Source organism: Macaca thibetana, chromosome 15, assembly GCF_024542745.1.
Source record: "Macaca thibetana thibetana isolate TM-01 chromosome 15, ASM2454274v1, whole genome shotgun sequence".
NCBI classification, from domain to species: domain Eukaryota; kingdom Metazoa; phylum Chordata; class Mammalia; order Primates; family Cercopithecidae; genus Macaca; species Macaca thibetana.
This window is the reverse complement of record NC_065592.1, coordinates 58,820,479-58,834,480: the sequence shown is the minus strand read 5'-3', so window position 1 is coordinate 58,834,480 and position 14,002 is coordinate 58,820,479. Positions and strand designations below refer to the sequence as shown.

Below are 14,002 nucleotides of genomic sequence, written 5' to 3'. Positions count from 1 at the left end.
CATTGATTACCTATCCTCTGCTGTTCATCTCCCAGTATCTCCTCCCTCTTCATCCAGACTTTATGAAGGACAGGTTTGTTGTTTATTTTCCTCATCCACAGGCTGCTCACCCTCTCTCCAATTTGCCGGAGTTTCGTTCTTGAGGCAATAGTCCATGTGAGTTTTGTATTGGATATTTGAAAAAAAAAAGTCCAGGGTAAAATAAGGGTGAGAGCTCTGTGTGTGAAGTATTTAAAAGCTATTTGGGTTTTAAATTATATTAAAAGTCAGAAAATTTAAAAACAAGTCTTCCTTAAGCATTTCTGTTCAACTTACAAATCTTGTTATCCTGTTTACAAGTTGAGTACAATGAGAAATATCACCTTCACTTTTTTATTGATTACTGTATTAGCTATTTTTGGATTAACATTTCTATATAGAACAGAATAATTTTCCTCAGTACTTTAATTATATTCAATTAAATATTTTAAATAGTTTTTCAAAAATTTGACTTTAATTTTTAAGCATTTCAAATATCTGACATGACAAATTTATAATACCTATAAACAAAATGTTTCCAAGAACTCAGATAATGCTTGAAGTAAAATTATTTATACTCAGGAAATATAACAAATCAAAGTATCTTATATAATCTGATAATATACAGAAACTTTGTCAAATTATTTTTGCCTTTTGGCTTAAAATCATACTTAAAATCAATTGCACATTCAACTGGACTTATGAGGATAACCTCTGAAATTCTATGTATTTTATATACTGTATAAAGTTTTAAATAAGAAACAGAGTTTTTCCTTAAATTTAGCACAAATGTATTAATGCTATGTTGGCTTTATTTCTACATTTCTATATTTAATTCAAAACCATCCTATGGTGGAAAAGCACTTACCTAGAGTGAGCATAAAATTTATTTTCTAAACTGGGACATATTTGAGAGGGAAAAGGGAAACACAAAAAATAATTAAAACTTGTTAATTGATCTTCAATAGGTATAAACCAGGACTATCCCAGCCAAACCAGGCTGATGGTCACTCCTTCCTGATCCAAGTGTAGGGAATCATTTATAATTTGGATGAGCAGAGCTTTGTGGTCAAGTGTTTATGCTCACAATATGGCTATGTAGGTCAGAGATGTGAGCGAGACCAGATACAGGTCCTGAGAGTGATCTGCTTCCTCAGTGATTCCATCTGTGTTGCAAGGGGACCTCTGAGGTTTTTTATAACTGTTGCATCAACCAGGGACCTCAAGTTTATACCATCGAAGTGATTTTGTGATTCTTTCTCACTTTCTTTATTGCCTGATTTGGGTAGATACAAGTCACCACCACCAACATCATGGGTTGCTTTTAATGTTTCCAAGAGGTCACAACTCTAAAGTCATTTTAATGGCATCTCATTGGCTTTGGCATTTCCTTCATACTATTTTTCTGGATCTGAAACAAATGCTTGTTTTCGCTCAGGATAAAGGTCACTAACTACTTCCTAATAATCAAATCTAATCAAATTTATTTTTCTTAATATTAATGGACCACATGATTAATTATCTAAATGCCTGTCTCCTACACTTCAATTTCCTTCATATCCAACTTCCCCGCCAGCAACACACACACACACCCCTCACCTCTCTAATTTCTTAGTTCATCCCTTAAGGCTCACTTTCTCCAGGAAAACTCTAAAAGGTGCCCAGCTCTGTGTTTTCACAATATCTAACCTCACCCTTATCACGTTGTTTTATAATATTTGACTTCTCTTTCTGACTCCTCTCACCAGATCAGGAGTTTATTAAGGGCTCAGAGAGTATATAGATCATACATCTTTCTCTCTTAGCACTAAGTTTAAGGACCAGCACATGACAGTGTAGAGAAATTTTCCCGTTGGAGAAAAGGCATAAAAATTTCACACGGGAGCCTTCAGAATGAAGACCCAAAGATGCAGGGAAAATTTTCCATTTTTATGATTAGCTTTGTTAACCCAAAATATCTGAGACAGGTCTCAGTCAATTTCAAAAGATTATTTTGCCCAAGGTTAAGGATGCGCCAGTGACACAGCCTCAGGTCCATGATCAGCCTTCCACTGCATACACAATTTAGTCTGGTTCAATGAATTTGCATTTTTACATAAACAATAGGGCAGAGGAAGCAATCAGATATGCAGTTGTCTCAGGTGAGCCTCAGAGGGATGACTTTGAGTTCTGCCTGTCTTTCGTCCACAACGAATTTCCTTGGGCAAACTGTGAGGGAGGTATGTAGCTTCTTATATTTGTAGCTATCTTATCCAGGAATAAAATGGGAAGCAGGTTTTCCTAACATAGTTCCTGGCTTGGCTTTTCCCTTGGCTTACTCATTTTTTCCCTTGGCTAAATGATTTATACTTCTTTCACAGGTTCAACAAAGTATGGACAGCCACGTAGAAATATGATTGGACAAAAAGGGGATGACATACTGCTAACAGACTGAGTAGGGAAACCCAGCAAAGCTGTCTGTCTAGATTCTTCTCGGCCTCTCTGCGTAGCATTCCTTCCTAATGGGTGTGGGGCAGGTCTCTCTCTGGAATGGGGGTCTTATAACCCACAGCCAAACAAGATAGGTCAGATAATTTCTTCATGGCCATATTTGCATATTTTTTGGTTCTTATCTTTTACACAGAAAGGCAGAGGGAAGGTTAGAGAAATATGTTTAAGTTTTATGGCTGGCTTTAGGGAAAAAGTCTTCTGGTTTCTATTATCCACCTTGGGGAAGAAGGATTCTAGTTTCTATGGTAGCATCAGGGGGAGAATGGGAGTGAAAGACAGGCAGGAGAAGGTCAGAGAAAAACTCTTGCTTTTGAGGCTGCTTCTGAGGCCTTCATTTTTGGGGTGTTGTTTTCTGAATCTCAACACTGGAAAAAATAATAATTAATCAAGAGTTCAGACTTTGCAATTAGGACAGATTCAGGGCTGAATCTCAATTACTTTAGTTACATAAATTGGAGAAGACTTCTTAAATGCTCTGAGCCTCATGTTCCTCATGCAATGATAGTGATAATAAAACCTACACTTGTCCTTTCTCAAACATCACATCTGACCTAGAATTTTATTATCTCAGTTTAAGGCTTAATAGTGTAAAATTCATAAACCCCTGGGTGAGGTAACATTTTAAGCTGATTTTGGCAACTTAACAGGTTTGACAGGTTGGATTGACATTTTGATGGGCTAGAGAGAGGGAAGTCCTGAAGATTCCAAACAGACAAGGAAGCTTTGGGGAGAGGCAAATAAGCAGAAAAGATGAAGTTATAGCAATTCAACTTATCTCTCTCCCCTCCTCTGTAAAATGGAAATTATAATAGCAACCACATTAATAGCTGTGAGGATTAAATGAAGAATATGTGGCTCTTAATAAGTATTAGCTGTTTTGTTGTTGCTATTGAAGATGCTCAGAAGACAAACATGACTTTGTTCCCGATTTGTTTTTAGGATTGTATGTACAGACGGCATATGGATTTGGCAGAGAAGAAAAGCAACGCTCTTAGATTTATTTCCTACATTTTAATGTTTTTCACTGTATACAGGTGTGCCTTAAGTTTTTAAAGTGGAATAAAGAGCAGTGGGTCACATAAGAGCTCATTATATGGGTCTCTCATCGTAGCTTAGATCCTGACATGCTAAGGAGAGATTATGTTGCATCTGTGACATTAAAATACATCTGGGTATCTATTACTTTTTGGCCCTTTTCTATAAATAGCACAGAAGCTGAGAATCATATCTCTTTAGAGCAAGATTGAACATACTCTCTCTTTCACTGAGGGAGGTACAGGGTTCAGGGCTTAATCTTGCACTTTGCTTATCCTTAATAGAAATAATAATACCTACCTTATAGGATGTGAAGATCCTGGGATTCCAGGGTAGATGGCCATTCTGTTGATCTGAATATGCTTTTAATGTGCAGAATTAATCTAAGAAAAGTGAAAAACTGGTGAGATTTTACTTCAAAAAATCCAAATTATATGCAACTTAAGTCATCTTCAGTAGAGTTTCAGAAATGATAGGGGAGATACAATTTGAAGTGAACTTTGAAAACAAGACAAGGTGACTTGCAATGAAGGCTATTTCTAGGGTAAAAGGGACTTCAAATAGAAGGAATGAATAAAGAAAACTGAAGGAGAACTTGATTCTATTGCAACAAGAAACATATGGGAAATTCCAACTATCTGGAGCAAACCAACTTTAAAGCAGACTGTCAAAACTGACCCTGCTTATCTCATTTTAAAGCATGGGGTTCTTTCCTCAACCAAAAACACAGATGCCAGGTTACACTTTATAATTTCCACTTTCATTAAAGGTCATTATAAGGACTTGCCACCTAAAATGTGACGTAAATATTTTTTGAGAAAGCTACTATATCACTTGTAATTCCCTCTATAAAGTACCTGCAATAAATGCATTTTTTAAAATCAGATTTCAGTAATATTTTCTTCACCTGTGACATACTACTTATTTTGTTTATCATTATGATAATGGGAGAATGGAACACTTTTCTTTTTGTTCTTATTTCCTTAAAATTTTAGAGTAATAGTCACGTACTAACCTATAAGAAATTTAGAAAGGTTCAATTAGTTAGGCTTTCTATGACAAAAACATCTAAGTCTCTAGTTACTAAAATGTTAATGTTTATGTGGCATCATGGTCTATACTGTAGAGTCAGAGTAAAGACACATAGCTATATTTTTTAGATCAAGAATTTGTTCAGTTATTTACAATCAAGAGTGTTAAGAGAACTTGGATTGCAGACAAAATTATATTCTGCAATTATATTCAATTTTTTTCAGAATGTTACCTTAGGACTGGCCTGGTACATACTTGCACATCTTTTGCTTCTTATCTTAATAAACACTAGCCACTATTTTCTTTTCAGTACATTTTTTTTTCCTTCTTGGGTGGGGTAAAGAGAAGTTGATTATTCTGATAATTGCCTGTGGAGAAGTTTCTCTGGACACAATTTTATTAAGGGCATTGAGTCTCTTTGGGGTTTTTTTCTTCCCAATGACCACACTGTACACAATGGTGATGTTGTGAATTTTGAACCTGAATTTATACCAGTTCAGACATCTTTGGCTTCTCACGCTGACATAGGCTTGCCCGGCTGAGAATTTGAAGATGCAATAATTTTTAAAATGTCTTACCATCATTATTACAATTAGTTTACTTATTGTTCCCCCAGATATTTTTTTCAACAATGTTCTGCTAAATCTAGAGTGGCTGCTTGCTAATAGAATTTTAGTTTTTTCACTAAGCTGCCAGGATGGGACTCTAATCCATTGTCAAAAGTAGTGGCCAAAATGTCCCTACTCATTGTGGCTGTGATACAGGTGTATTGTAAAAAGATCTGATTAACACATAATTGGGGATCTCTAAGTACACTTCCATGTTATTTAGAATTTTTATTTTGGCCCAAATATCTATAAGGTAGTGGGGAGTTATGTGAGTTTCTTAGGCCATGGAAACTTGCCAGCTTTAATACCTCCAGATGAGGATGGGTTACCAGCCAGCTTGGGCCCATTTTGTAGTACCCATCCAGGACAGACACAATGGCCAGGCACAGAAATATAACAATTCAGTGGGAAAGCTGATGCAGTTGGTTGAGGTGATACATTTCATGCATTTGTATGAATACTTCCTCTTGAATATTTGATGATTCTGGAATGGTTTGGAGAAGACTTCAAAAATAACATGTTTAGTAAAAGGGAACCGTAGGACACTGAAGAACCATTGCTCAAGACCCAGTATAGTCAGCTACTGGTGATAACCATTTCAGTACTTTGTTGGCTAGGACCTAGAAGCTGGGAAGACATTTATGAGAGATTATCAAAAAGGGGAGAAGCTGTTGAAACCTTCATACTGTTTCATAATCAGAATTATTGTAAGATGACCTAGTTCTTTATAATTATCTTCAGAAAAGCAAGGGTACAGGTTAACAGAGGGGGATTTATAGGATAAGAACAGAAGGGCAGGGCAAAATCTATGCTCCTAGACAGACCGACTCTCCTTGTCTTGTTGACATAGTAATCAAAAAGGGAGACCACTGAAAATGTTTGCGTATTGAAAATTAATGAAAATTTTGTCTTCCTTTTTAGGACTTGTTAAGAAAAAACATGACCCAAAACTTGGAAATAAGGCAAAAATATTACCGCCTACCTTTTCAAAGATACTGCACTAAAGAAAGCACTGTCTCACAAGCCTGTCCAAGGGTTATCCAAGTCTGGGTAGCAAGGGGTCATGTGATTCAGGCACACTACCCTGAGCAGAAAACAATGGCCCAAGACCTCAGCCAAACCCAGCTCTCCACCTGTTTTTGTACAACTTTGAACTGAGAATGCTTTTTTACAATCTTAACTGGTTGGAAAAATATCAAAAGTAGAATAATATTTTGTCACATGTAAGTATATATGAAATTCAAACTTTAGAAGAATTTCCTCTTCACAGACATCACATCTTCAAGAGCAAATGCTTGAGCCCTTACCTGCAAGTTATAGTAGAAAAGTCCAGAAGTCCAGCCTGGTCCTCTCCAAGTTTCCAACTCCTATGCCTAGGGGTATTTTAAGCTTACAAGATCTAACTTGGTTATAGCGTCTAACTTTTAGCAGAGAGGCAGTGCTGAGTAGAAACTGGACTTGCTAATCATATCAAGTCACTTAAGTTGGTTAGAACCCCCTACTTAGGTAGCAGCCATAAAGCCCAGGGCATCCTTGTGTCCTCAATGGTTCACTTCTGAGTGGTGGGCTTCCTGCCCCTCAATAGAGCAATCAGCAGAAAGGCCCCTAGAAAGCTACATTGTCTTCATCCACGAAGGACTCCCTGTCTCCTGTTTCTCAAAGGAGCATCCGAATTCTACTTTCATTCCTCTTTTACCATTGCATTTTATAACTTAAAAGAAATAGATGATTGTAACAGAATAAAGAAAACTTTACATTGTGAGAAAATTTAGACCTAAAGCATATAGTAATAAGAGGACGAAAGTCTATACTGTTTAAGTAAACAGGTTCTATGAGGCTAACATCACACAGTGGTATTTTGAATTAAATTGTACTTGTGTTTCGTTTCCGTGTTTTGCTGCTGTAAGAGGAAAGCATCCCCTTTCTCGGCCCGCCTCCCACCTCCAGGCTAATTTGCAGCATTTCTACATCTCAGAGTCCACCCTTAAGATCCTTGTCAACCATTGTTTTGTTGCAGAACGCTTAATCCATCAAGGAAGGTTAAATTGGATTATCCCAGTAGGGAAGGGATGGGGGCTTTGAGCATGAGGGATTCTCCCTGTATAGGGCTGGTGGTGGTGGGGTGTGTGTGTGTGTGTGTGTGTGTGTGTGTGTGTGTGTCCTGCTAGTGTTGAATGATGGAGACCTTAGTCTGGATTCTGAATCCAGGTGTACTGGATAGCGCTCCGGCGTAGAAAGGGTTAAAAATGCCCCCAGTCGGGTAGAGCAGACTGGGAGTTGCGCACGGTCTCAAACGCCTTAAAGCCGCTCCTCACATTGAAGATAAGTAAATCATAGTTCGTAAATCAGAAAGATTATCCAGTAGTACGTTACTCTGTTTATTTCCCTTTCGTCATCCCTGAGTCTTGGGTCAAGTCCATCCCAGCTGTGTCCTCCAGGAATCAAGGCAAATACGCAAACCCCCGGTGGGTTCGCAGCCGTAGGAAGTGCAAACCACGCCCCCGCCACGGCAGCCGCCCCGCGTTAACTGCCTGAGAGAATCTCTGGCCGGCCAGTTCCGTCCTTGGTGAGGATTTTCCCTTGCGCGAGAACTTGTGGAACGCCGCCGGGCCAGATTTTGCTGCCGAGGCCTCTGGCGCCACGAATATCGGGCCAAGCAGGGAGTGCTGCTGTTCCTTACAGTGTTTTTGTGAATGTTAAGTAAGCCAATTAAAGTCCAAAACACGCAGTCTGGAACAATACAGCGCTCGATAAATTGTCTCCATTATTATCATTATCCGTTAGTTACAACTGGGGATAAAAAAAAAAAACCGACAAATACCCGGAGAACCGGAAAGGTCTGCAAAAGGGGCGGAACGCGGGAACTTCGATTTGGGGAAGGGGTGGCGGGGGAGATCCCACACAAGCAGCCAATCCAGCTGTCCCGGGGAGGAAGAGGAGGAGTCAAGGCCCGCCCCGGGTCCCCGCACTGCTCAGTCCCGCTCTGTGAGGTGGGCACGGTTGCAGCTCTTCGGTCCCTTTGGTTCTCTTAGTCCCGAGCGCTCGCCCACTGCAGCTTCCTTTCCCGTGCAGATATGGCCTCTGGCACCACCACCACCGCCGTGAAGGTGAGATGAGCCCTCCCAGCCGCAGCGGTTCGCCCTGCCGGGTGCCTTCTCGCCCCCGCCCCGGCGTACCGCGCCTCCCGGGGCCATACGCCCGGCCCGCGCGCCCCTGCCGCGGCGGGGAGGGACTGGGGCTGGGCACTCGGGACTCACTTGCCGCTCGAGGAAAGGGTACGCTTGCGAATGATCCCCTCCCCGACACACACACACACACACACACACACACACACACCACCTTTTGGCTCATCTGCACCCGCTGCCCTTAGGGCGTAGGCACCCCTTTAGAGAGAGGTGTCGTGGATGGGAGAGGCTGCGCCCAGGCCGCCACCATTCCTGAGCACCACTCTTCTCCCGAGAAAGACACCCGGCTAGAGCCAGCAGGTGTCCGGGCGCCTGCAGCTTCTGTGACCATCTCCTAGTGCCTTGCGGGACTCCAGCTTCCGCTCTCTGACTGCTTGCTGCCTGTGGCCCACGTGGGAGAACTGCTTACTTGCTCTTTTGCATGCTTCCGGCTTCTTCCTCCGAACGTAGGCCTCCGTGCTGAAGTTTTCCCCAGCAGCGCAATGCTGTAGGGGTTCTGAGACTTTCTTCGAAAAGTACAGGCGTCCCTTTTTAGGGCTGCACCGTTTGGAGGCGTCTGGCTTCAAACTGCTTTGTTTTGCAGCCTTGCAAGTTAGAGTTCAATTTCCTTGTGCCCTAGGCCCTGAGAGGTCTCGACACAAGGAATCATTGTGCGGTAGGAAGCTTTGTGCTGGAGAGGGCACAAGTTCTGAGAGTAGCAGCTGGCTTCCCTGGGGTTTTAAATACTTCTCTCCTGGTTAGTATTCTGAGAGAGAATTACAGCACATAAAGAAAAATTGATGCTAAAACTTAAGACCTCTTCTAGGGAGTTTATACTGGCTAAGAACGCAGTTAACTTGTTTGATTTTTAGAAATTTTTGACCTGTGGGATAGGAAGGTCTGCGATCTTCTCCAGAGCATCTCGATACCCTACACTCGACTGCAGTTTTCCCGGGAGAAGGCGAATCTCTGCGGTCAGTGTGTAATCAGCCAGATTAGTTTATTAAGCCCTTGCAGGTTTAAATGAGCCACTTAGAATGAGAGGAATGGTGAAGGGTGTTACATCCAGCCTTATTTTGAAACTTATTTTGTCATTTTGAGAAGAATCTTGCATCCAGCAACTATTTATAGAAGGCCTCGCCCCTGCCTTCATGGTTTGGCGGAAACAAGGCAGAAATGGTTTTCATGAAGCTCGTGTGAAGTATGTGACTACTCTTGGGTGCTCATCTATAAACTGAGAATTTTACTGCCGAATTTGCTGGGAGAGCTAGAATTAAATTGTCTATGTTGCACATGGTTGAAGCTTATTAAGTGGTAGTGCTTATAAGTGGGGGAACTGAGATTAATTTTGAGTGACCTTTTCCCCAACAATTATTAAGTTATTGTGTTAGGTATCATTTCACCTTACCCTTGCAGGAATACACTTCGAATGCCATTAAAAATAGAGAGATGGTGTTTGAAACAGTCTTACTTCAATCTGATTAGCATTCTCCCTGCCACACGGTTTCCCTTCAAATTAATGCAGTGCATTTAAGTGCAGAATGGGCAGTGTGATTCTCAGAGACCTGATGTAAATATTGAATAATGTGTATTTTTTATCTTGGCAAGCTTCTGGATATAAAATTAAGAGATACATATGGTGCCAGGACTGCCTGCTGATTTCTCCTTCAGTTTAGAACAGATGACAGCTTTGCTGTTGAGATTCCATGATGCCAGCACCATATTCCCCAGACTTCTAAGGCAACATTCTGTATAGAAAATGTGAGGTGCCAGTGTCCAGAGCAAAATAAGTTAAAAAAAAAACCACATCCTATTCCCAAATTATAGAATAATGGGACTGGAAAATGTTCCTTCAAGACCATCCGTATAACCACACAAATCCCTTTTGCGGGTGTAAAGTTGAGGTCCAGAAAGGTCAGCTAAGGTGTCCAGAATTACACAGCTGGACCTAGATAAGGACACAATTGGGCCTAGAGCCTGGCATTCCACCAACTAGATGTGAGGCATTTCTGAAATCTGAAGTGTGGTCTCTTTGCCCTGTTTTCTTGTGACTTAATGCACAATTAAAATGAGCACTTGATAGAATGTCCATCTTGAAGAGGGAGGCAGAGTGCGAGCAGAAAGCAGGCTGTCTCCAGTGCCTGCTGGACACCACCCAGGTAGAGGTGTAGGAGGCACATGTGTGTCTGAGCCCCATTGGTGTCGCTGGCAGGTCCTTTGAGAGGTGGCTGGATTTAAATACAGTAATGTGTAACACATTCAGTCCAGTTCTAGGTACTCCTTTAATGTCAGCCCAAGTACCTCTCTTTTTAAAATAGAGATATGAACAGGGAATGGATCTTAAATTCATTCTCAATTTAAGAGGTGCAGTTAACTCATGCAAGTGAAAGATTCCACTGAGTTTTGGATTGACAGTATAATAGTTGGCGAATCTTTCAAATCTAGCCATCTACTGGTGGAATCCTATTCAAAAATATTTATTGAATACCTGCCAGACACTGGGGATGCATCTTTGAGTAAGCAAGGCCTTTATTTTCTTCAAGTTTATATTCTAGTCAGGGTGGAAAACCAACTGACATGAAAGTGAAACAGCAGTAAGATTCCATTGGGTGAGGGGTGTCAGAAAAGACTCCTAGGGAGGTGGATTTTAAGCTATGCAGTAGTCTGCCTCCAAAATCTGTATGTTGAAACCTAATCGCCAATGTGATGGTATTAGAAGATGGGGCCTTTGGGCATGATTGGGTCATAAAGGTGGAGCCCTCATGAATGGAATCAGTGCCCTAGAGAGCTGCCTTATTCCCTCCACTAAGTGAGAGGACACCATCTATGAGCCAAAACGTGGGCCTTCCCCAGACACTGAATCTGCTGTGACCTTAGACTTGCTAAGCCTCCAGACTATGAGAAATTTCTGCTGTTTATAAGCCACGCAGTCCTAAGATACCTTGTTATAGCAGCCTGAATGGACTTAAACAAGCTGATAGTGAAAATAAGGATAAAGATCCAAGTGAAGACCTGAGGAGAGAGATGGGGGTAGGAGAGCAAAAACCAAGGTGTCGCAGCAGTGAGCTCAGTGTAGTGAGAATGGAAATTACGGATGCACAGTGAGAATTGGGTGGATGCAGCTCATAAGGCCATCCTTATAGACCACAATCAAGAATTTTGATTTTAAATGTTTTGGAAACTGTTGAAGAGCAGCAGGTGGCATTTGATTTACATTTTAAAATGGTTACCCTGGCTGTTGTGTACAGAATAGCCAGTGGGCAGGGGAAGAGCTAAGAGATCAGGCCAGAAGTCTTGGTGTTGGTGCTGAAGTCTAGGGTGGGAGCCATGGAGATGGTGAGGAATAATGAGATTGGGGATAGAACTTGCAGGTAAGATGTGGGGAGTGCGGGAAGAAGAACAGGATGATTTCTGCTTTTGACCTGGAAAAGCAAAAAGATGGTGGTACTGGTGGGTCATTTCAAAGTGGGCGATAAGGGGCCATGAGTGACTCCTTGGAGCCAAGGAGGGTGAGTGTAGGATTCCTTCCTCCCAGATACTGCTGGTTAGGGGGCCAGAGGCTGAGATGCTGAGGGGCCTCTTTGCTGTAGGAGCAGAGTGGGTGGCAGGTTGAGGGAAGGAGAAAACCACCTGCAGTGAGAGTAATTGAAACAGGCTTTTTTGTGGTTCACTGCAGTGAGAGGTGGTCCAGGCAGGGAGTAAGGCTATTACTTGGGGGGTAGCCATGGAGAGAGGCAGCAGGAGCCAGAGGCTATGGGATTAACACCGCTATTGTCTGAGAGGACCTCAGGGAGACATTGTCCTCCAGCATCAGCCAAGGGCAGGTAGTATTCCTGAGAGAGGGCCAAACTAGTCTTTGGCACCCAAATAGAGGGCATTCTGGAGGGCTCCAGCAGTGTACCATGACTCCCCTGGGCAGCCTCCCAGCTTTCACTCTGGGAGATTAAAAATAAGACTTGGCCAGGCGCAGCGGCTCATGCGTGTAATCCCAACACTTTGGGAGGCCCAGATGGGCAGATCACCTGAGCTCAGAAGTTCAGGACCAGCCTGGGCAACATGATGAAACCCCATCTCTACAAAAAATACAAAAATTAACTCGGCATGGTGCTGCACGCCTGTAATCCCAGCTACTCAGGCGGCCAAGGTGGGCGAATCCCTTAAACCCAGAAGGCAGAGGTTGCCGTGAGCAGAGATTGCGCCATTGCACTCCAGCCTGGGTGACAAGAGTAAGATCCTGCCTCAAAATAATAATGATAATAATAATAATAACAACAACTTGTTAATCATGGTTGCTGTGACAAGGAGGGGATATGGTCCCATTGTGGGTTGGTAGTGAGCTGTAAACATAATGATATTAAGGGAGATGGACAAGTCATGGTTTGTAGACTGTGGAACATGGGCCTTTACACTCTCCGCTTGGCTGTCTCGAGTGTGGCCTACAAGGCCTTCAGCCTGAAAGTCCTAGTGTGGCCATCTGAAACTGAGGACAACCCGTAGGCCCCAGTTGAAAATCAGATGACCAACGAGCCTTCATTTTTTTGCCTAGGGACACAAGGGCATTTTGGGCAGGACAATTACTTCTTTTGTAGGACTGTCCCAAGCATTGCGGGACATGGAGTACAACCCTTAACCCCCTCCGCAGAAATGCCATTAGCACTCCCCGTAGTCATGACAACAGCCAGAAATAGCCCTGTTTCCAGACACCCCCAGGAGAGCTGTTTGACATTTAGTTGAGGACCCTAAGGCAAAATCACAAAAAGACTACCTGCCAAAGAGAGGTAGGAGCAGCCAGATTTTGTACTGCTCAGCAGAGTAAAAGGAGGAAATAAGGGCTTTTTTTGTTGCTTTGAGGAAGTTTATTTTGATTTTTTATTTTTGCCAGGAGTGGTAGGGCATACAGAAACAGTGACTGATATTAATACATTATTTCCCTTTATTCTCTTGATAATTGTATGGATTAAGTAAAAATCTTACCCCTATAGGTGCAGTTGAGGAAGCAGTTAAGGAAAATGTTTGTATGCAGTGGATCCTGGATCCTTACCTGTGGTTGTTGTCATGGCATTCCAGTCTGTGCCTCAAAAGCATCTAAAGCAGTGGTTCTCAAAGTGTGTCATGCATTCATATCACCTGGTCATTTGCTAGAAATGCAAGTTCATAGGCCCCACCCCAGTCCCAGTGAATCAGAAACTCTGGGGCTGGGGCCCAGCAATCTAGGTTTTGACAAGCCTTAGAATATTCAGATGTCCACTGAAGTTTGACAGCCACTGACCTAGAGAGCTTTGGAAAGGGTGACCATCTGCATTTTTAACAAGCTCTTCCCTTAGTGTAATAGTTTCATGTTGCTGCTCTAACAATTTTCACAAATGGAGTGGCTTAAGACAACACAAATGAGGCCGGGCGCAGTGGCTCATGCCTGTAATCATGGCGGTTTGGGAGGCTGAGGTGGGTAGGTCGCTTGAGCTAAGGAGTTCAAGACCAGCCTGGGCAGTATGGTGAAACCCCATCTCTGCAAAAAATACAAAAAAAAATTAGCCAGGCATTGTGGTGCATGCTTATAGTTCCACCTCCTTGGGGACAGGAGAATCACTTGAACCCAGGAGGTTGAGGCTGCAATGAGCTGAGATTTCACCACTGAGCTCCAGCAGCCTGGGTGAC

At 42.4% G+C, this 14,002-nt stretch overlaps 1 protein-coding gene and 1 long non-coding RNA gene across 6 annotated transcripts in view; one reads left to right on the top strand and one right to left on the bottom strand.

Moving 5' to 3' along the window:
- Positions 1-7,987, bottom strand: part of LOC126937622 (uncharacterized) — a 38,810-nt gene extending 30,823 nt beyond the window's left edge. The window contains exons 1-3 of one of the 2 annotated variants that reach the window (XR_007719794.1): positions 6,491-7,987; positions 3,844-3,926; positions 11-138 (exon numbers count right to left, since the gene is read on the bottom strand). This is a non-coding gene — a long non-coding RNA (uncharacterized LOC126937622). The remainder of the gene's footprint in view (positions 1-10; positions 139-3,843; positions 3,927-6,490) is intronic. The other variant, XR_007719793.1, reaches the window with a different exon arrangement.
- Positions 7,988-8,051: 64 nt separating this feature from the next.
- MTAP (methylthioadenosine phosphorylase) overlaps positions 8,052-14,002 on the top strand; it is a 117,826-nt gene continuing 111,875 nt past the window's right edge. Inside the window, exon 1 of one of the 4 annotated variants that reach the window (XM_050761140.1) lies at positions 8,052-8,290. In XM_050761140.1, the coding sequence (XP_050617097.1) occupies positions 8,258-8,290 (33 nt within the window). In that variant the 5' untranslated portion in view covers positions 8,052-8,257. The remainder of the gene's footprint in view (positions 8,291-14,002) is intronic. The other 3 variants (XM_050761142.1, XM_050761141.1, XM_050761143.1) reach the window with 3 other exon arrangements.